Source organism: Theobroma cacao, chromosome 10 (assembly GCF_053813885.1).
Source record: "Theobroma cacao isolate CCN51 chromosome 10, ASM5381388v1, whole genome shotgun sequence".
In the NCBI taxonomy this organism is placed as follows: Eukaryota; Viridiplantae; Streptophyta; class Magnoliopsida; order Malvales; family Malvaceae; genus Theobroma; species Theobroma cacao.
Genome location: NC_142648.1, coordinates 833,703 through 850,055, shown reverse-complemented (window position 1 = coordinate 850,055; position 16,353 = coordinate 833,703). Strand labels below are relative to the sequence as shown.

Here is a 16,353-nt window from a genome sequence, read left to right as displayed (position 1 = left end):
GTGTTTTTGCCGTGTTTTCTGTTCTTTGGTTACTGCTTTGATATGTTTGCAGGACACTGATTCAGGGCGGTTCTTCTTGGTTGAGTTTGCTTTGTCCATCTCAAGTTTGTCCCTCCCTCTGCTTGGACAATGATTTCTGGTTGGATGCCACGTTCGTTGTGTTCAAAGTTTGGTGCCAGTAAGAAATAGAAACAAATCCGTGCAGGGGTTCCCACTTCTTACTGTAACCTTCCTGTGATCTCGCTGTGGCACTTTTGTATATTGGCTATGTATAGATGAGTCTACACTTTTTGTTTGACTTTTCTGGCACATTTGTAAGCCAATGAACTCTTGAAGTCTGTCTATTTCTCAAAGTGAGATCTCCCTTTTGTAGCTACTGGGATTTCCCTGGTTAAATAAATACAGATAATTTTTAAAAAAATCCAATCAACTTCGAATTCTTTTTTATTTTTTATATTTAAATAAAATCACATTAAATAATGTTGTTCAGATGTAGTAGTCATATACTAAATAATTGTTGAGAAAATAAACATTAAATATGTATTTAAATAATTAAATATATGGTCTTTATGCCAACAACTATGATTTCTTATTTTTAAGAAAATTAAAAATTTAAATTTGAGTTAAATTTCTTTACATGCAAATTGTAAATTGATTACAAATTTGTTTGCTATTGAACAGGAAATTTTAACAAATCTTAATTGATTAGAACCTTTTTTATAAGGTTTTTTTTTGCAAAACATATATATACATATATATATATATATATAATAAAACCATGGTGTTAGGATGGTGCCTGTCCTGGAACGTTGACTTCCAACGATCAAGCATCAAAAGCTCCTCATTTCAAGGGCCTGGAAAAACTCTCAATCTCTCTCTCCGTTGAATCCCAAAAGAACCCAAAGCAACCAAACCCGAAGAACAGGAAAGAAGAAGAAGGAAAACAAAGCAGCCAAGAAACTAATAAAGGGGAAGGACAAGATGAACGAGAACGTTGACAGTGGCAGCTACAACTACAAGATGTTCAACTTCTTCAACAGGAAGTTCAAGATCAACGAGGTGGAGCCTCCCGCTGATGTCAAGAAGGCCTTTGCCGAGTTCACAGATGGTGGAGCAGCCGCCGCCCTCAACATGACCGCGGAGCAGCTCAAACGATTCCTGGTGGTGCACCAGGGTGAAGTTGACCGGACCCTGGAAGATGCAGAGCGAATAATTCAACAGGTTGTTAGCAGGAGACACCATGTGACCAAATATGCTAGTCACTCGCTTAACCTTGATGATTTCTTTCACTTTCTCTTCTTCGATGATCTCAATGGCCCCATTAAAACTCAGGTTACATTTCTGATTTCTCCCCCTCTCTATCCCCTTGAACAAACATCCATGCTTGAATACAATCTTATGGCTAATTAAATAGGATCATGTTTTGGTTATTATGTTACCTTGTTGATGTTCCATTTATGGTTTTTGTGCTTGATGATGATTTTATTGAACTTTTCCTTCTTTGCTGATATATCAGAAGAATTTACTGCTTTAGGTTTGACAGATTATATGTTGTTCCAGGTACACCACGATATGACTGCTCCATTGTCACATTATTTCATATATACAGGCCACAATTCCTATCTAACTGGGAATCAACTGAGCAGTGATTGTAGTGAGGTCCCAATTATCAAGGCTTTGCAAAGAGGTGTCAGAGTTATCGAACTCGATCTATGGCCAAGTTCCTCGAAAGATGAAGTTCTTGTTCTACATGGAAGGTAAGAATGGTTACCGAATTCAGCAATTTCCACACAATTATGGGTAGTTTGAACTATAGATCTTATCCTCAATATTATTCGACACTTGTTTACTACACCAAGTAGTGATCGAATAATAGGGGCAGATGTGGTGCAGCATATGGCATTATTCTTATGATGTTGCTACAGCTATGAGAGGGTGTGACTTGTTTAAGAAAGGTAGGAAGTTGAATCCATAATATAAGGCCTAGTTTGGCAACATGTTTGGCTTGAAAAGCTGCACATTGCAAACACTAGTTTGAACCGAAGATTTCGAACCTTTTTGACATTATTGCATTTGCAATTTAAACCATCTTTGAAGGACTCAGGTGCAGTGCCAAACTGTCCATTAATCAACTGCAGTTTAGTGTAAAACCTTTATAGAATCAGCTTACTCGATTTCATTAGTTGTACATTGAAATTTCTCTCACAGCATCATCAATGAATAAATTGTAGGACCCTGACTTCTCCTGTGTCACTTATCAAGTGTTTGATATCCATAAAGGAGTATGCTTTTGCTACTTCTCCTTACCCAGTTATTATAACATTGGAAGACCACCTTACACCAGAATTGCAGGCTAAAGTTGCTGAGGTTAGTCATCACTTGTTTTTGCTTTCAATTTTTCTCTTTAATATTGTTTTTTCTATATGATGACCTCAAATATTTTCTCATGTAGATGGTCATTCAAACATTTGGAACTATGCTGTACTACCCTGAGTCAGATTGCTTAAGTGAGTTCCCTTCACCGGAATCATTGAAACATCGAATAATTATTTCAACCAAGCCACCGAAAGAATATCTAGAGTCTAGGTCCAAAGACAATTCGTCACCAGGTGAAATGGGATTTTCTGAAGAGGAATCATCCTCGAAGGAGATGCAGGACAACAAACCTGAGTCAGAAGCTGATGATAGGGTAAGACAGCAATTAATTTTGTCATAGCTTGACTTCTAAGTTAGCTAATATGGGAAAACTTTGCTCATGGGTAGCAGAGTGATAGTGATCATGATGATGAAGACTTCAACGAATGTACTGGCAAATCAGGCCAAACTGGGGTGTCTGCATACGAGCGCCTAATTACCATTCATGCTGGAAAGCCAAAGGGTGCCTTAAAGGATGCATTAAAAGTTGCAGCTAATAAGGTTAGACGTCTTAGTATGAGTGAACAAGAACTTGAGAAAGCAGCAGCATCTCACGGATCTGATGTTGTGAGGTACCTGTCAAATGCTCAAAGAAGTTTTTCCTTTCTTTTCCTCTACGTTCTTCTGTGCATGACCAATGCCGATTCATGCTAACTTTTCAGCTTTACTCGGAAGAATATCCTGAGAATCTATCCAAAGGGTACACGTTTTACTTCATCAAATTACAAGCCAACTATTGGATGGATGCATGGAGCTCAGATGATTGCATTTAACATGCAGGTTAACCCCAGCATTGCAGTTTTAGAATGTGTTTTAATCAAAGAAACACCTCTTCTTAAGCAGACAATGGGGTTTATTTGGACTATCACAGTGTTATCAACTGTAAAACTTTCTACTAATAACATTTGTATGTCCTTTATCAGGGATATGGAAAGTCACTCTGGTTGATGCACGGCATGTTTAGGGCCAATGGAGGGTGTGGTTATGTGAGAAAACCTGATTTTCTGATGCAGAAAGGATCACATGATGTGGTGCTTGATCCAAAAATAACGTTGCCAGTGCAGAAAATGTTAAAGGTGAGCATATTAGTTTGGCTCAAAGTTAAAGTGGTCTACATTATGACTTTTTCTTAGAGCGCTTTTACTACTTACAGGTGAAAATATACATGGGGGATGGATGGCGGTTGGACTTTAGCCACACACACTTCGACACATACTCTCCTCCGGACTTCTACACAAAGGTTTGAGAAAAATTCTGGCTATCTGATGAACTTAAAACTGGTTGATCCTATTTCATTAGTTACTATAACAGTTAGCAATATTGCTGTATATGCTTCTCATCGCAATATATGGGAAATTCTCATTTAGATGGAGCTTCTTTAGACAAGATCTGCTTTATTATGGTTTGTAAAAGCTACCATCCAACTGCTTCATTTTAGTGATCAAAATGAATGAACAAGGCTCTCCTAACCACTCATAAGCGTAAACTATTAGGAACAAAAGACTTGCATTAAATTTTGTGGTAATGTTATTAAAGAACTCGAAAGATAAGCCTGTGGCCCGGGATATGTTGGTAAAAGTAATTGATTGAGATGTGGCTCCTTCATATTTATGATATATGATGATCATAGCCAATCTACCAACCAAATGGCAGGTTTACATTGTTGGGGTGCCAGCAGATGAAGCTAAAAGGAAAACCAGGATAATTGGAGATGATTGGTCTCCTGTATGGGATGAAGAATTCACATATCCCCTGACTGTACCTGACCTGGCTCTGCTTAGGATTGAAGTACGCGAGTATGACATGTCAGAGAAAGATGACTTTGGTGGCCAAACATGTTTGCCTGTCTCAGACCTGAGGCCTGGGATCCGGTCAGTTCCTTTGCATGACAAAAAGGGAAAGAAACTCCCAAATGTAAGGCTTCTGATGAAGTTTGAGTTTGTATAACTAGAGTGTAGAATTATCCATCCAGGATTCTAGGCGGATTGCCCCTTTGCACCCCATGAGGTGTATGCAGGGATAAGTCATTGTAATTAGGTGAGAGAATTTCTGATATGCTAAAATGTCTAATGTTTGTTTTTTGCTCTATTCTGAAGCAATGATAGGAAATTTTGCACGCCACTCTTTTACCCTGTAGCCCAGAATTATTCCTTACTATTTCTTCTGGAAGATTTGATTGATGATCACAGATGATCTTAACGCTTTTACCATGTCTTTCTGGAGCATATGAAAATATCTCTGTTGGCTTTGGGCTGGCAAATTAGTGTCATTGACAGGCCATTGTCTGATACATAAGATCTCTTCCATCTCATTGTTTATATACCAAATCCCAAGTTGCTTTTCGTCTTTCGAGAGCCAAATCTGTAGTGCATTTGCTCCAAGAACACTCTCAATGGAAATTGAGGATTGTTCTTGTAATTATCCTCTGCAGTCTAATTACAAATTTGGGTTTCCAAATGCAATGCCAGGATGTGGTTTCAGTGACTAAATTTGAGAGTAACAAATGAAAGTATGACAAATGGCATATGCTAGACATATCCTATCCAGGAAGTACTTCATTTTTTCTAATGAAATTGTACAAAAAAAGTTGAGAAGCTTTGACTAATCTCTCCAGCGTTTGAAAGATGTAACACATGGGGAAAAAGACCTACCGACAAAGAAGTTAATGTGGTAACTGTGAACTGGCCCAACATAATCAATGCTAATTTAGCTTCATTTTTTACAGCTCTTTCTCATATTTTAACCAGCAATTTGCAGTAATCTATCCCCCCAATCTTCTGCAGGTAGTCCACTTCATGAAAAATCTAAATATTCTCTGACAAAAGAAGAAGAAAGAAAGAACCAGATAAAGGGGTATCAAATCAAATATACTAATTAAAAAAAAAAAACTTCTTTACACTCGGGAAAGGCAAAAGGATAACTCAGCCAGCAATGACATAGCAGCCAAGGGGAATAGCTCCCCACCATCAAAAGGACAAACAAAAGATTTTTCTATGAACAAGACTTCAATGGATTAATAACAACCTTTCATTCTTTACTTATCCAAGAGACAAAAGTGTAATAAGTTAACCATAGATTAATATAATCTAGGTGTACTTCACCATTTCCCCTATAACGTTCAATGATTGTGAAAAAAAGGCTGAAACTTGTCACAGTGACTTTTGGGCAGGTCATCGAGGCGATAAGATAAAGATGACCAATGCCGAATCCAACCGACATAACTATTCAATAGCCATCTGTCAGTTGGGGTCCACATCCAAAGGTTGTAAATGGGACCCACATTCAGGAATGGGTCCCACAACCTATCCCCACCCAACTATTCTGGAAAAACGGACAGAAAACATATCATTCATCAAAGCGCTGAAGCGACAGCCTCAGTAGTTAAAGCTGAACAATTTCAGGCAGTGCGGATTTGCAGATTGTCTTCTGGGTTTTTTCTTTTGATCAGATATTTGGGGATTCCTGGAAAAACCAATGTCCAAACAAACTTACAGGGTCTGCTTCTGCTTCCGGAGGCGGTTTAGGCTGACAGTTTCGGAGGCACCAGAGGGGATCAAGAAGTTGTTTGAACAGTACTCTGAGAATGGGATCATGAGCCTTGATAGGCTGCAGAGGTTCTTGGTTGAGGTCCAGAAAGAAGAGAAGGCCACCATAGAAGATGCTCAGAAGATTATTGATAGTGTTAAGCATTTTCACAGAAAGGGTCTAAATCTTGAAGCTTTTTTTAAGTACCTTTTTGGTGATATTAACCCTCCACTTGCTTCTCTTGGGGTAATAAATTTTACTCTCTTTTTTTTTTTGTTTTCCAATTTGGATATTGATTTATTAGGATTAGCTTTTCCTTTTCATTTATTTCTTAGGGATTGAGTGGTTTATTTCCAAAATTTGGATTTTGATTGTGACATAGAGGATTCTTGTTTTTTTGTTTGGTTGATGGGAAATTTAGGAGAAAAATTAAAATTTTGAAAATATGATCTTTGTTGTTTTCTGTTTGAATTTTCAGCAATAAACTCCAACCGAATTAAAAATGGATACTTTTCTTCTGACCCTTCTGTTTTTAGTAGGAAAATTTGGTGTTTTGGATTGTATGGGATTTAGATGGAAACAAATACTTATTTTCTGCTCAGCAAGTAATGTGTATTGACTGGGTTGGTTTGTTACTTTCTTAGCTTTGGAGGATGATCTTGTGATGATGCTGATTTGTTTGATGGCACATGTTCACCTATTTAACTTCTAGCTAAAATATGCCAATGTGTCTTTACCTTTGAACTGGTTTTGCTTTTGTTGTTCACTCATATGCTATACTGTTAATGTTGAGATTGGTGAAGGAAAAAGATTAGGATTAATCTTTTCATCTGAGCTTTTGTGATACCCCTTATCTGCAATTTACTTTTCAGTTTGATTGCTGAAAACAAACTTATACAATTTTCTACGGTTTGTGCTGATGTTGTTTATGTTATGTTCATTTCTTTGGTTTCAGGTGCACCATGATATGAGTGCTCCTTTGTCTCATTATTTCATATATACTGGTCACAATTCCTATCTAACTGGGAATCAACTAAGTAGTGACTGCAGCGACGTCCCCATCATAAATGCACTTAAGAGAGGTGTGAGAGTGATAGAATTGGACATATGGCCAAATTCAGCAAAAGATAATGTTGATGTTCTTCATGGAAGGTATGTTCTTGAAGTGCAAATTGTTCCCATTCGAAGCCTTTAACGTGGATGGAATTTCCATTTTGTGAAATGATGATAAATAATTTACTGAAAATGCCATACTCTCACTACAATCAGCTCATTTATTTCTGCTGATATCTTGAACATATATACATCTACTTGCCACCATAAGGGAAAACTGAAGGGAGAAGAAAATATGACTTGTACGGGAAATGGTTGCATTTATTTATTTTAACATGGCAATAAATTAAAGACAACAGTTGCGTGTTTATGTAACAGGCACCTTGCACATAGGCATGTGGTTGCCATTGTATGAGGAAACATCTGTAGGAAGAAAAAACATTACTCTTTATCAAAGCTGTAACTTTGCATGTCTATCACCTGCTTGAGATACAACTGATTCCACTACTATGTGACCTCCCTCTAACTAATCTCTCTAAGTTTTAAGATAACAGTCCGTCCCAGGTCAGTCATTTTGCTTTTAAGAGAATAACAAATAATTTCTTCATGTAGGACTCTGACTACTCCTGTGGAACTCATCCAGTGTTTGAAGTCTATTAGGGAGCATGCGTTTGTTGCCTCAGAATATCCAGTTGTTATAACTCTAGAAGACCATCTTGCCCCAGATCTTCAGGCTAAAGTTGCCGAGGTGAGTCTTGGTGCTTTTGATGGGAATTCAAACATCTGATGTTCCCGTAATTTATTCTTCTGTGGCTAATTTTTAGATGGTCACTCAAACATTTGGAGACGTCCTGTTTTCTCCCGGCCCAGAATGCTTAAAAGAATTCCCCTCTCCAGAGTCATTGAAGAAACGCATAATCATATCTACAAAACCACCGAAAGAATACCTTGAGGCCAAAGAGGCCAAGGACAAGGAGAATGATGCAGAGAAGGGTAAGGCTGCCAGTGACGAAGAAGCTTGGGGAAAAGAAGTTCCAGACCTTAAAGGCAGTCATGTAGCTGATGATAAGGTGTCTGCTGATGCTGAGTGTGATTTTTTACTTCAAATATGTTTTACTAGCTGTTTATTTAAAATTTACATTTTACTTCCTGGTTATTGTCTTATGGCAGAATGACTTGGATGAAGAAGATGAGGAAGATCCTGAGGATGGAGATAAGTCACAGCATAATCTAGCCCCAGAATATAAACGTTTAATTGCTATTCATGCTGGGAAGCCAAAGGGAGGATTAGATGAGTGGCTAAGGGTGGATCCTGATAAAGTGAGACGTCTTAGCATGAGTGAGCAAGAACTTGAAAAGGCGGCATTAACTCATGGAAAACAAATTGTCAGGTATTAAGTAAAAACTTTGGCAAATTCTGTTTATTAGAGATCATCTCTTGTTACTATTAAGTTGGTAGCTTCTTTTTCTCTATTGTGAGCATGCACCTCATTTGGTTATATTTATGCAAAGAGTATACATTTGTCCCGGCTTCTTGAGCTTTTGCTTCCACACTGCTTTGATGAATCTACTTCTAGATGATCTTAAAGTAGTGCACGATACATGTTACTATTGAGCTGGCTGTTTTATTTGAAGGGCTATCAGTGGCTTGGCTGGTTTGATATTAGTAGTTATTTAGAACTTTCTGTATCATCATACATGGGTCTTGCTTTCCTCATTCTGATGTTTGTCCTGCTACAGGTTTACCCAGCGGAATATTCTTAGGGTATATCCGAAGGGTATACGTGTTGACTCTTCAAATTACAACCCATTAATTGGGTGGATGCATGGAGCTCAAATGGTTGCATTTAATATGCAGGTTTACGGTGCCCACCCCCACTCTCCCCTTTTTTTTTTTTTTTGCTTTTTTTCCTCCCTTTAGCTATATTTTCTCAACATTCATTCTAGACTAGAGAGGGTTTCCCTTCTAATATTTATTTATTTAATATTTAGATGAAATAATGAGTAAAAAGGTAGAAGTATCAGGTATGGTAATATATCTTACTTCAACTGGTTATGGAGAAGGCATAATGGTTTAGCATAGCTCAAGGATATAGAGATGAAATTTGGAAAGACTATCCTAACCTAGATGTTCGATCATCATTTAAGAGATAATAGTTTAATAGATATAAGAGAGGAAAATGGATGAAGCCTTTCTTGAGTGAACTTTTGCTAGTTGCTTCGCCAAATGCTAAGATTATTTTATTTTGTTGTTGGTGTGTGTGACAGGGTTATGGAAGATCATTGTGGTTGATGCATGGAATGTTCAAAGCTAATGGGGGATGTGGTTATGTGAAAAAACCAGATTTCCTATTGAAGTCCGGTCCACATGATGATGTCTTTGATCCCAGCGTTAGGTTACCAGTGAAAACAGTTTTGAAGGTGAGTGTTTACTGTTTCCCACCATGGGATATGAAAAATTGTTTATTCCTGAAGTACTTGTTGTACTCATCGATGTCTTTTTCCCTTTATTAGCTCAATCATTATAATTTCTTGTTCTTGTTTCGGAAAGGTAACCGTGTATATGGGTGAAGGATGGTATCATGATTTCCATCACACACATTTTGATGCATATTCGCCTCCAGACTTCTACGCAAGGGTAAGTTAATATAAAGTAATACCAGTTCAATGCAAGCAACCTTTTGCATCTTGCAATACCTCCCATAAAGATCTTTACCTCGGAATTTGGTTAATCTGTGTCCAGGTGGGGATTGCTGGAGTCCCAGCAGATAATGTGATGAAGAAAACAAAGACATTAGAAGACAATTGGGTGCCTTCTTGGAATGAGGAATTCGAGTTCCCTCTAACTGTTCCAGAATTGGCTCTACTTCGGATTGAAGTACACGAATATGACATGTCCGAAAAGGATGACTTCGGAGGCCAAACATGCCTACCAGTTTCAGAGCTAAGAAGTGGGATCCGAGCAGTTCCCCTCAACAGCCGCAAGGGCGACAAGTACAACTCTGTAAAGCTCCTTATGCGCTTTGAATTGTCTGATATAAGAGTTTAAGATTTCCTTGAAACCAACCCTCAAATTCTTTGATGGTATTGTGAGCTTGTGTGCAGTTGTCTACTAGTGTTTGCTGTGTGACATACCATGAATAATATCTGCTACGTATTGCTGCTACCATTGCGGCGTGTAATTAGCAATATTTGTAGTCTGCTATACATAAGTATGTGACAAAGAATCTTACACTAGTTGTGTAATTAGTAAGTTTGATATTAGTTTATCTGTTATTGTTGCTTTACTTTCCATTGCAGAACTTTGTATTGTTTTATCATCTTCGCTTGCTGGTTTCATCAATCTGCAAGGTCTGAAAAGTTTTTGATCCTTTTCGAAAATACATTTTCACAACTTCTGGTCCAGTGATTTCATTCCGAGATATAAGCCTTTGCAGTGTATTTCAAGATAATGTTAAAAAACCTGGGTTTATATTTGATGCATTAATAATGTATAGTTTTTATATACCATTAGTTCACTAGAAAACATCACGTTGTTAATAAGCAAAAATAAAAGTTTAAATCTTGAGTTTATATATATTCGATGCATTAATAAAAGTTTAAATCCCGAGTTTATATATATTTGATGCTTTAACGTCACGTTATTAATAAGTAAAAATAAAAAATTAAATTTCAGATTTATATATATTTGATGTTTTGACATACGTGGTTAATGAATTTTATACAATATTAATAAACAAAAAAATTAAAACCATAAGATATTAATAAAGAAACGATCTTAACAAAAAGAATTATGATAAAAAAGTATGGTATCAATAAACAACAAAATTAATATTGGATGTTATTAATAAAAACAATGTATAATAAAAAAGTATGATATTAATAAACAAAAATTAAAACGGTGCAATATTAATAAAAAAGTATGATTAAAAAAGTACGATATTAATAAACAAAAAAATTAAAACTGCACAATAGTAATAAACAAACGATATTAATAAAAAAAGTTCAATATCAATAAAAAAATTAAAATGGTAGGAGATATTCATAAACAAAAAAATTAAAACTATACAATATTAATAAAGAAATGATATTAATAAAAAAAAGTACGATAAAAAGTACAACGTTAATAAATAAAAAATTAATACTGTAGGATAATGATAAAAAAATATGATATTAATAAATAAAAAAATTAAAATAATACAATATTAATAAAAAAAGTATGATTGAAAAGTACGATATTAATAAACAAAAAAAATTAAAACAGTACCGTGTTAATAAAAAAATAAAACAAAAAATACATGATATTAATTAATAAATAAATAAATTATACAATATTAATAAAATTAAAAACTTGCGGTGAGCGTGGATCGAACACGCGACCTTCAGATCTTCAGTCTGACGCTCTCCCAACTGAGCTATCCCCGCCTTTTTAATTTTTTAAGAAAATAACGGCTATCGGCTGATCACACATGATTTTCTACCCGGTAAAAACCCGGCAAAACCCACACTGCCAGAAAACTCAATCTCCAAAATGAGCGCAACTGCAAACTATCACCCGCCACCTCCATCGCAGCCGCCGTTCTCGGATTCGGACTCCGATTCCGATACTGACAACTTTCACATTGGATCCGACCTCTCGAATTCCATTTTCAAAGCCTACCTCGAATTTTCGTCGTCTTCATCGTCATCATCATCATCTTCTATCACAGCCGTTGATCTCTCCAAGATCCAATCTTTTCTGACTTCCTCCTCCTCCGGCGCTCTATCATGCCTTATATGTCTCGAAAGAATCCGCCCCTCGGATCCTACCTGGTCCTGCTCTTCCCTCTGCTTCGCGCTCTTCCACCTCTTCTGCATCCAATCCTGGGCCCGCCAATCTTCCGAGCTCTCTGCCGCACGCGCCTCCGCACGTCTCCCAATCACCGCCGAAGTCGCGGCTAAACAAGCCACCTGGAACTGCCCCAAATGCCGCTTCTCCTACTCCAAATCTCAAATCCCAAAATCTTACCTTTGCTTCTGCGGCAAACTCCAAGATCCTCCTTCTGACAACCCTTGGATTCTCCCTCATTCTTGCGGTGAAATCTGTAACCGCCAGTTGCCCAACAATTGCGGTCACTTTTGCCTCCTTTTATGCCACCCTGGACCCTGCCCTTCCTGCCCGAAATCCATCAAAACTCGTTGCTTTTGCGGTTCCGTCGAAGATTTCCGCCGTTGTGGTTTCAAGAACTTTTCTTGCAATCAACCTTGCAACAAACTCTTAGATTGTAACAAACATCGCTGTTCTGAAATCTGTCATCCAGGCACGTGCCCTCCTTGCCGTGCACGTGACATTTACTGTTGCCGGTGCGGTAAAAAGGAAGAAGAAAAAGATTGCTGTGACCGGGATTTTCGCTGCGAAAATGAGTGTAAAAAGTTACTTAATTGCGAAAAACATCTTTGTGAAAGAGGATGCCATGCAGGAGATTGCGGGGAATGCCCGTTGCAAGGGAAACAGTCGTGTCCCTGTGGGAAAAGAGTTTATGAAGGGATGCCGTGTGATGTGGCGGCGCCCGTTTGCGGTGCAACTTGTAACAAGTTGTTAAATTGTGGTTTCCATAGGTGTCCGGAGAGGTGTCATAAGGGACCTTGTGTGGAGACTTGTAGGATCATGGTTAAGAAATCATGCCGGTGTGGAGGATTGAAGAAAGAGGTAGAATATGATTGATTGATTTTCAGTTGCGGTTTTCGAGTTTCTCCCATGAATGTTTTAACTGAATTTAGTGTAGGTTCCTTGCTATCAAGATTTGTCATGTGAGAGGAAGTGTTTGAGAACTAGGGATTGCGGACGCCATGCTTGTAAGCGTCGTTGTTGTGATGGAAACTGCCCACCATGTCCAGAGGTGTTGTGCTTTATCCTACCGTTTTTATTTTTGTTGAAATTGTTTTGTGTGTGTGCAATGCTATATAATTATGGATGTTTCAGGTTTGTAATAAAAGGCTTCGGTGCAAAAACCACAAATGCCCTGCACCTTGCCATCGGTATGCTTCACATTCATGTTTCATTACTTGCATTTCTTATGAGTATTATGTTGTGCAATAAATCTGTTAGATTAGAAAATGCTAAATAAAGTCAGCTGCTTACCATCTTTATCATGCCTGTTGTAGATGGAGTAAATATTCATCATCTAAACTTTTCAAAATGAAGTCCTAGTCGGCTTCATTATATAATTATCTTGGTAACTATAGGAGAAAAGAATGGCTCAGATGCTATACATTCTTTACTATTAGTACTTTCTAGATGGCAAATGTGCTAATTGTGAGTTTCATTATTGTAGAGGTGCCTGTGCTCCATGTCCAGTTATAGTGACAATTTCATGTGCATGTGGTGAGACACACTTTGAGGTGAGAGCTTGGTTATTAAGGATTGTCTATTCATTTATAGATAGATATAATCACTGCATTCAACTGGTAAGATCTCATATGCTGGCTAGAAAGTGGTATGATCGCCATGATGGGTTTGTGGTGTTTTGCCAAATTGCTCCTATATGTTACTTTATATGCATAAAGTTAATAATATGAGCCATTTTTGGTAAACATTTTGTGATGGTCTCTATAATTTGTTCTAGGTTCCTTGTGGTACTGAGATGGATCAAAAGCCTCCTAAATGTCGTAAATTATGCAAGATAACTCCCTTGTGCAGGCATGCATCAAACTTGAAGGTACTATTGATTTTTTATTTCTTTTATATTTCCAGCTGGAGCTTAATATACTAATTTTCTTGAGACTCTGTTGTGCTATTTTGTTGATGGTAATGTGACAGTGCCTGAGTTGATGATGCCATCCATAAATTTGATTTTCTTTATCATGTTTGAAAGCTTCTATATTTATGCACATATCTCTCATGAAAGTGGATATATCTGTTTCACAATTTACTTACCATAAAGGAAGTATAGCATATCTTGCTGAAGTTCTCCTAGCTAGTAATTCTCATCCATATTTTACCAGCCACACAGATGCCATTATGGAGCTTGCCCCCAATGTCGGTTACTTTGTGAAGAAGAATATCCATGCGGTCATAAGTGCAACTTAAGGTTTGCCAAATATTTTGTTGATATTTACTTTAAATTGTGACTTCAAACTTTTCTCTACAATACATTTCTGTTAGCTGAGTTTTTCTTCTCCTTTTCATATTCCAGGTGTCATGGGCCAAGACCTCCTCCTAATCCAGAATTCATGTTGAAACCCAAGAAAAAGAAATTAAATCATCAGAATGAGTGCACTCCTGGCACTCCTTGCCCTCCTTGCCCAGAACTTGTTTGGAAACCATGTGTTGGCCAACACATTGGTGCAGAGAGGATGGTTAGTTTTGCAAATAGCTTCTAATCAATATATTTGATTGTCCAAGACTGTCTACTTGACTTTGAACTCATTCTTCTTCCTTCTTTCAGATGGTTTGCTCAGATAGAGCACGATTTTCTTGTGATAATTTATGTGGAAATCTTCTTCCTTGTGGCAATCACTATTGTACGAAAACTTGCCATTCCCTGGAGATTCAGTCATTATCATCAGGATATCACAAAAGAAGTGAGTCTTGTGAAGAATGTAATCTCCCTTGCCAGAAGGTGCTTCTCATCCCCCTCATTTATTATGATATTGACTCCTGTTAATCTTTTTGTTCACTCGTTTTGCTCTCTTTGTCTCTTGGGTGGTTTAAAAGCATGAGGCTGCTGTCAGCAACTTATTGATACCATAGTATATCTAGTTACGAGAGACATTGTTTTGTTTTCAATTGCCTTATCTCCTAAATATTTGCGCAGGAGAGGATGCCCAAATGTTCTCATCCCTGCCCCCTACCATGTCATCCTGGAGAATGCCCTCCTTGCAAAGTGCTCGTGAAACGGTCATGTCACTGTGGTGCAATGGTCCATGCATTTGAGTGCATCTATTATAACAGCTTATCTGAAAAGGATCAAGTGGCTGTTCGCTCATGCGGAGGGCCTTGCCATAGGTAGTTTATTAATATACTCCTCTCTCTCCCCTGCTGCGACTTTTTAAGTTATTGGAATGTTTTCACTGTCCTAATATCAATGAGATACATTTCAATGTATCAGAACTGGTAAATAATGTTTCACTGCCATGCATTTCTATACTAAAACTTTTGAAACTTGGGTTGCAGAAAGTTGCCCAACTGTACGCATCTATGCCCTGAAACATGCCATGTTGGTCAATGCCCAGCACCTGACAAGTGCAGCAAAAGGGTAATAATTTTAGTTAATTCAATATATCTGTTTATTTAACAGAACTACTCAGATGCAGTCTCTGGAACTTTAGCAATATTGTAGCAGAGTTTATGATTAAAATTTGTGGTGTTATTAATTTCCTACTTAATCTCTATCTTGTATGTGCAAGGTTACTGTTCGTTGTAAATGCCAAACCTTGAAGAAGGAATGGGTATGCCAAGATGTGCAGGCAGCATATCGTGATACTGGTCGTGATCCTAACGATATATCAAAGAACCAGTTTGGACTTGGACTTCTGCCCTGCAATTCCAATTGTAAGAGCAAAAAACAGGAGGTTGATTCATCTCTACAATTGCGCAACCCTAAGGTTTTGGAGGTAAGATCTTTTAAATTGAGGTTGCATTGTTTAACTTCTGTTTCATCATTGATTTGTTTATACCATTGCATTCTTTATTGAAGAAAAAGGACCCAGAAATTGAAAAGCATGGGCCAAAGCGAAGAAAAAGGCGTGATCGGATTCAAGAGGACAAGCAAGTCTCAAGACTTCAGGTATGTTGTTCTCTTCACACACTTAAGTGAGCATTTCCAATTCACTTCTCTTTCTCAACAACATTTAACTTTGTCTTTCCAACAGAAATTTGTTGCCACCATGAAGCGGCTGCTTCTGTTCATCATCATTGTAGTAGCTCTGATGGCAGTAACCTATTATGGCTACAAAGGTCTCTTGAGACTCTCCGATTGGATGAATGACATTGAAGCACAACGAGAAAGAAGAAGACATCCGCGAATCTGAATCAGAACTTCCTATCATTCCAATTTTTGTTACATAAACTGAACTTACAATTGATTTTTTGCTCACTCACCATATTCATTCTCTATAAACTTTGGGGAGTGATCGAAATTTTGGAAAAAAAAAATTTCTTTTAATTTTCCATAGACGATACAGTCCTTTTATACGTGCTAGTACATGCTGAGCAAATGTTCAAGCTCATTACCGCAATAAAAAAAGGTACCCCGTAAACATCGGGAAAGTCTGTCTGTTCACGTGGCATATGACATGGCAAGCTGACATACTAATACCCACTCGTCTACTAGAGTGGCTATTTAGCGATGAGATTAACCTGATGTATGGCTCTGAGTT

At 37.6% G+C, this 16,353-nt stretch overlaps 3 protein-coding genes and 1 non-coding gene across 6 annotated transcripts; 3 read left to right on the top strand and 1 right to left on the bottom strand.

The window, feature by feature from the left end:
* The first annotated feature begins 769 nt into the window (after positions 1–769).
* On the top strand, positions 770–4,620 carry LOC18585852 (phosphoinositide phospholipase C 6). Of its 3 annotated transcripts, none has more exons than XM_088802582.1 (9): positions 770–1,332; positions 1,561–1,757; positions 2,232–2,367; positions 2,453–2,689; positions 2,764–2,987; positions 3,078–3,195; positions 3,339–3,491; positions 3,569–3,655; positions 4,069–4,620. In XM_088802582.1, the coding sequence occupies exons 1-9, from the start codon at positions 982–984 to the stop codon at positions 4,360–4,362; spliced, it is 1,797 nt and encodes a 598-aa protein (XP_088658708.1). In that variant the 5' UTR covers positions 770–981; the 3' UTR covers positions 4,363–4,620. The 3 variants fall into 3 exon arrangements, with proteins under 3 accessions (XP_088658708.1, XP_007008969.3, XP_088658709.1); XM_007008907.3 differs by having other exon boundaries at positions 771–1,332; positions 2,767–2,987; XM_088802583.1 differs by having other exon boundaries at positions 1,192–1,332; positions 1,647–1,757.
* A 1,145-nt stretch (positions 4,621–5,765) lies between these two features.
* LOC18585851 (phosphoinositide phospholipase C 2) lies at positions 5,766–10,280 on the top strand. The gene is made up of 9 exons (XM_007008906.3): positions 5,766–6,186; positions 6,896–7,092; positions 7,606–7,741; positions 7,818–8,063; positions 8,164–8,384; positions 8,734–8,851; positions 9,262–9,414; positions 9,545–9,631; positions 9,737–10,280. Exons 1-9 carry the CDS (start codon positions 5,890–5,892, stop codon positions 10,040–10,042), a joined length of 1,761 nt encoding a protein of 586 aa, XP_007008968.3. The 5' UTR covers positions 5,766–5,889; the 3' UTR covers positions 10,043–10,280.
* A 1,065-nt stretch (positions 10,281–11,345) lies between these two features.
* Positions 11,346–11,418, bottom strand: TRNAF-GAA (transfer RNA phenylalanine (anticodon GAA)). Its single transcript has one exon. It is a non-coding gene; the product is annotated as a tRNA-Phe (tRNA).
* Positions 11,419–11,502: 84 nt separating this feature from the next.
* Positions 11,503–16,263, top strand: NFXL2 (NF-X1-type zinc finger protein NFXL2). Its single transcript, XM_007008903.3, has 13 exons — positions 11,503–12,682; positions 12,759–12,872; positions 12,956–13,011; positions 13,308–13,374; positions 13,599–13,691; positions 13,978–14,063; positions 14,169–14,331; positions 14,421–14,594; positions 14,790–14,980; positions 15,149–15,230; positions 15,382–15,588; positions 15,672–15,761; positions 15,847–16,263. The coding sequence occupies exons 1-13, from the start codon at positions 11,525–11,527 to the stop codon at positions 16,003–16,005; spliced, it is 2,640 nt and encodes an 879-aa protein (XP_007008965.3). The 5' UTR covers positions 11,503–11,524; the 3' UTR covers positions 16,006–16,263.
* Positions 16,264–16,353: the final 90 nt, after the last annotated feature.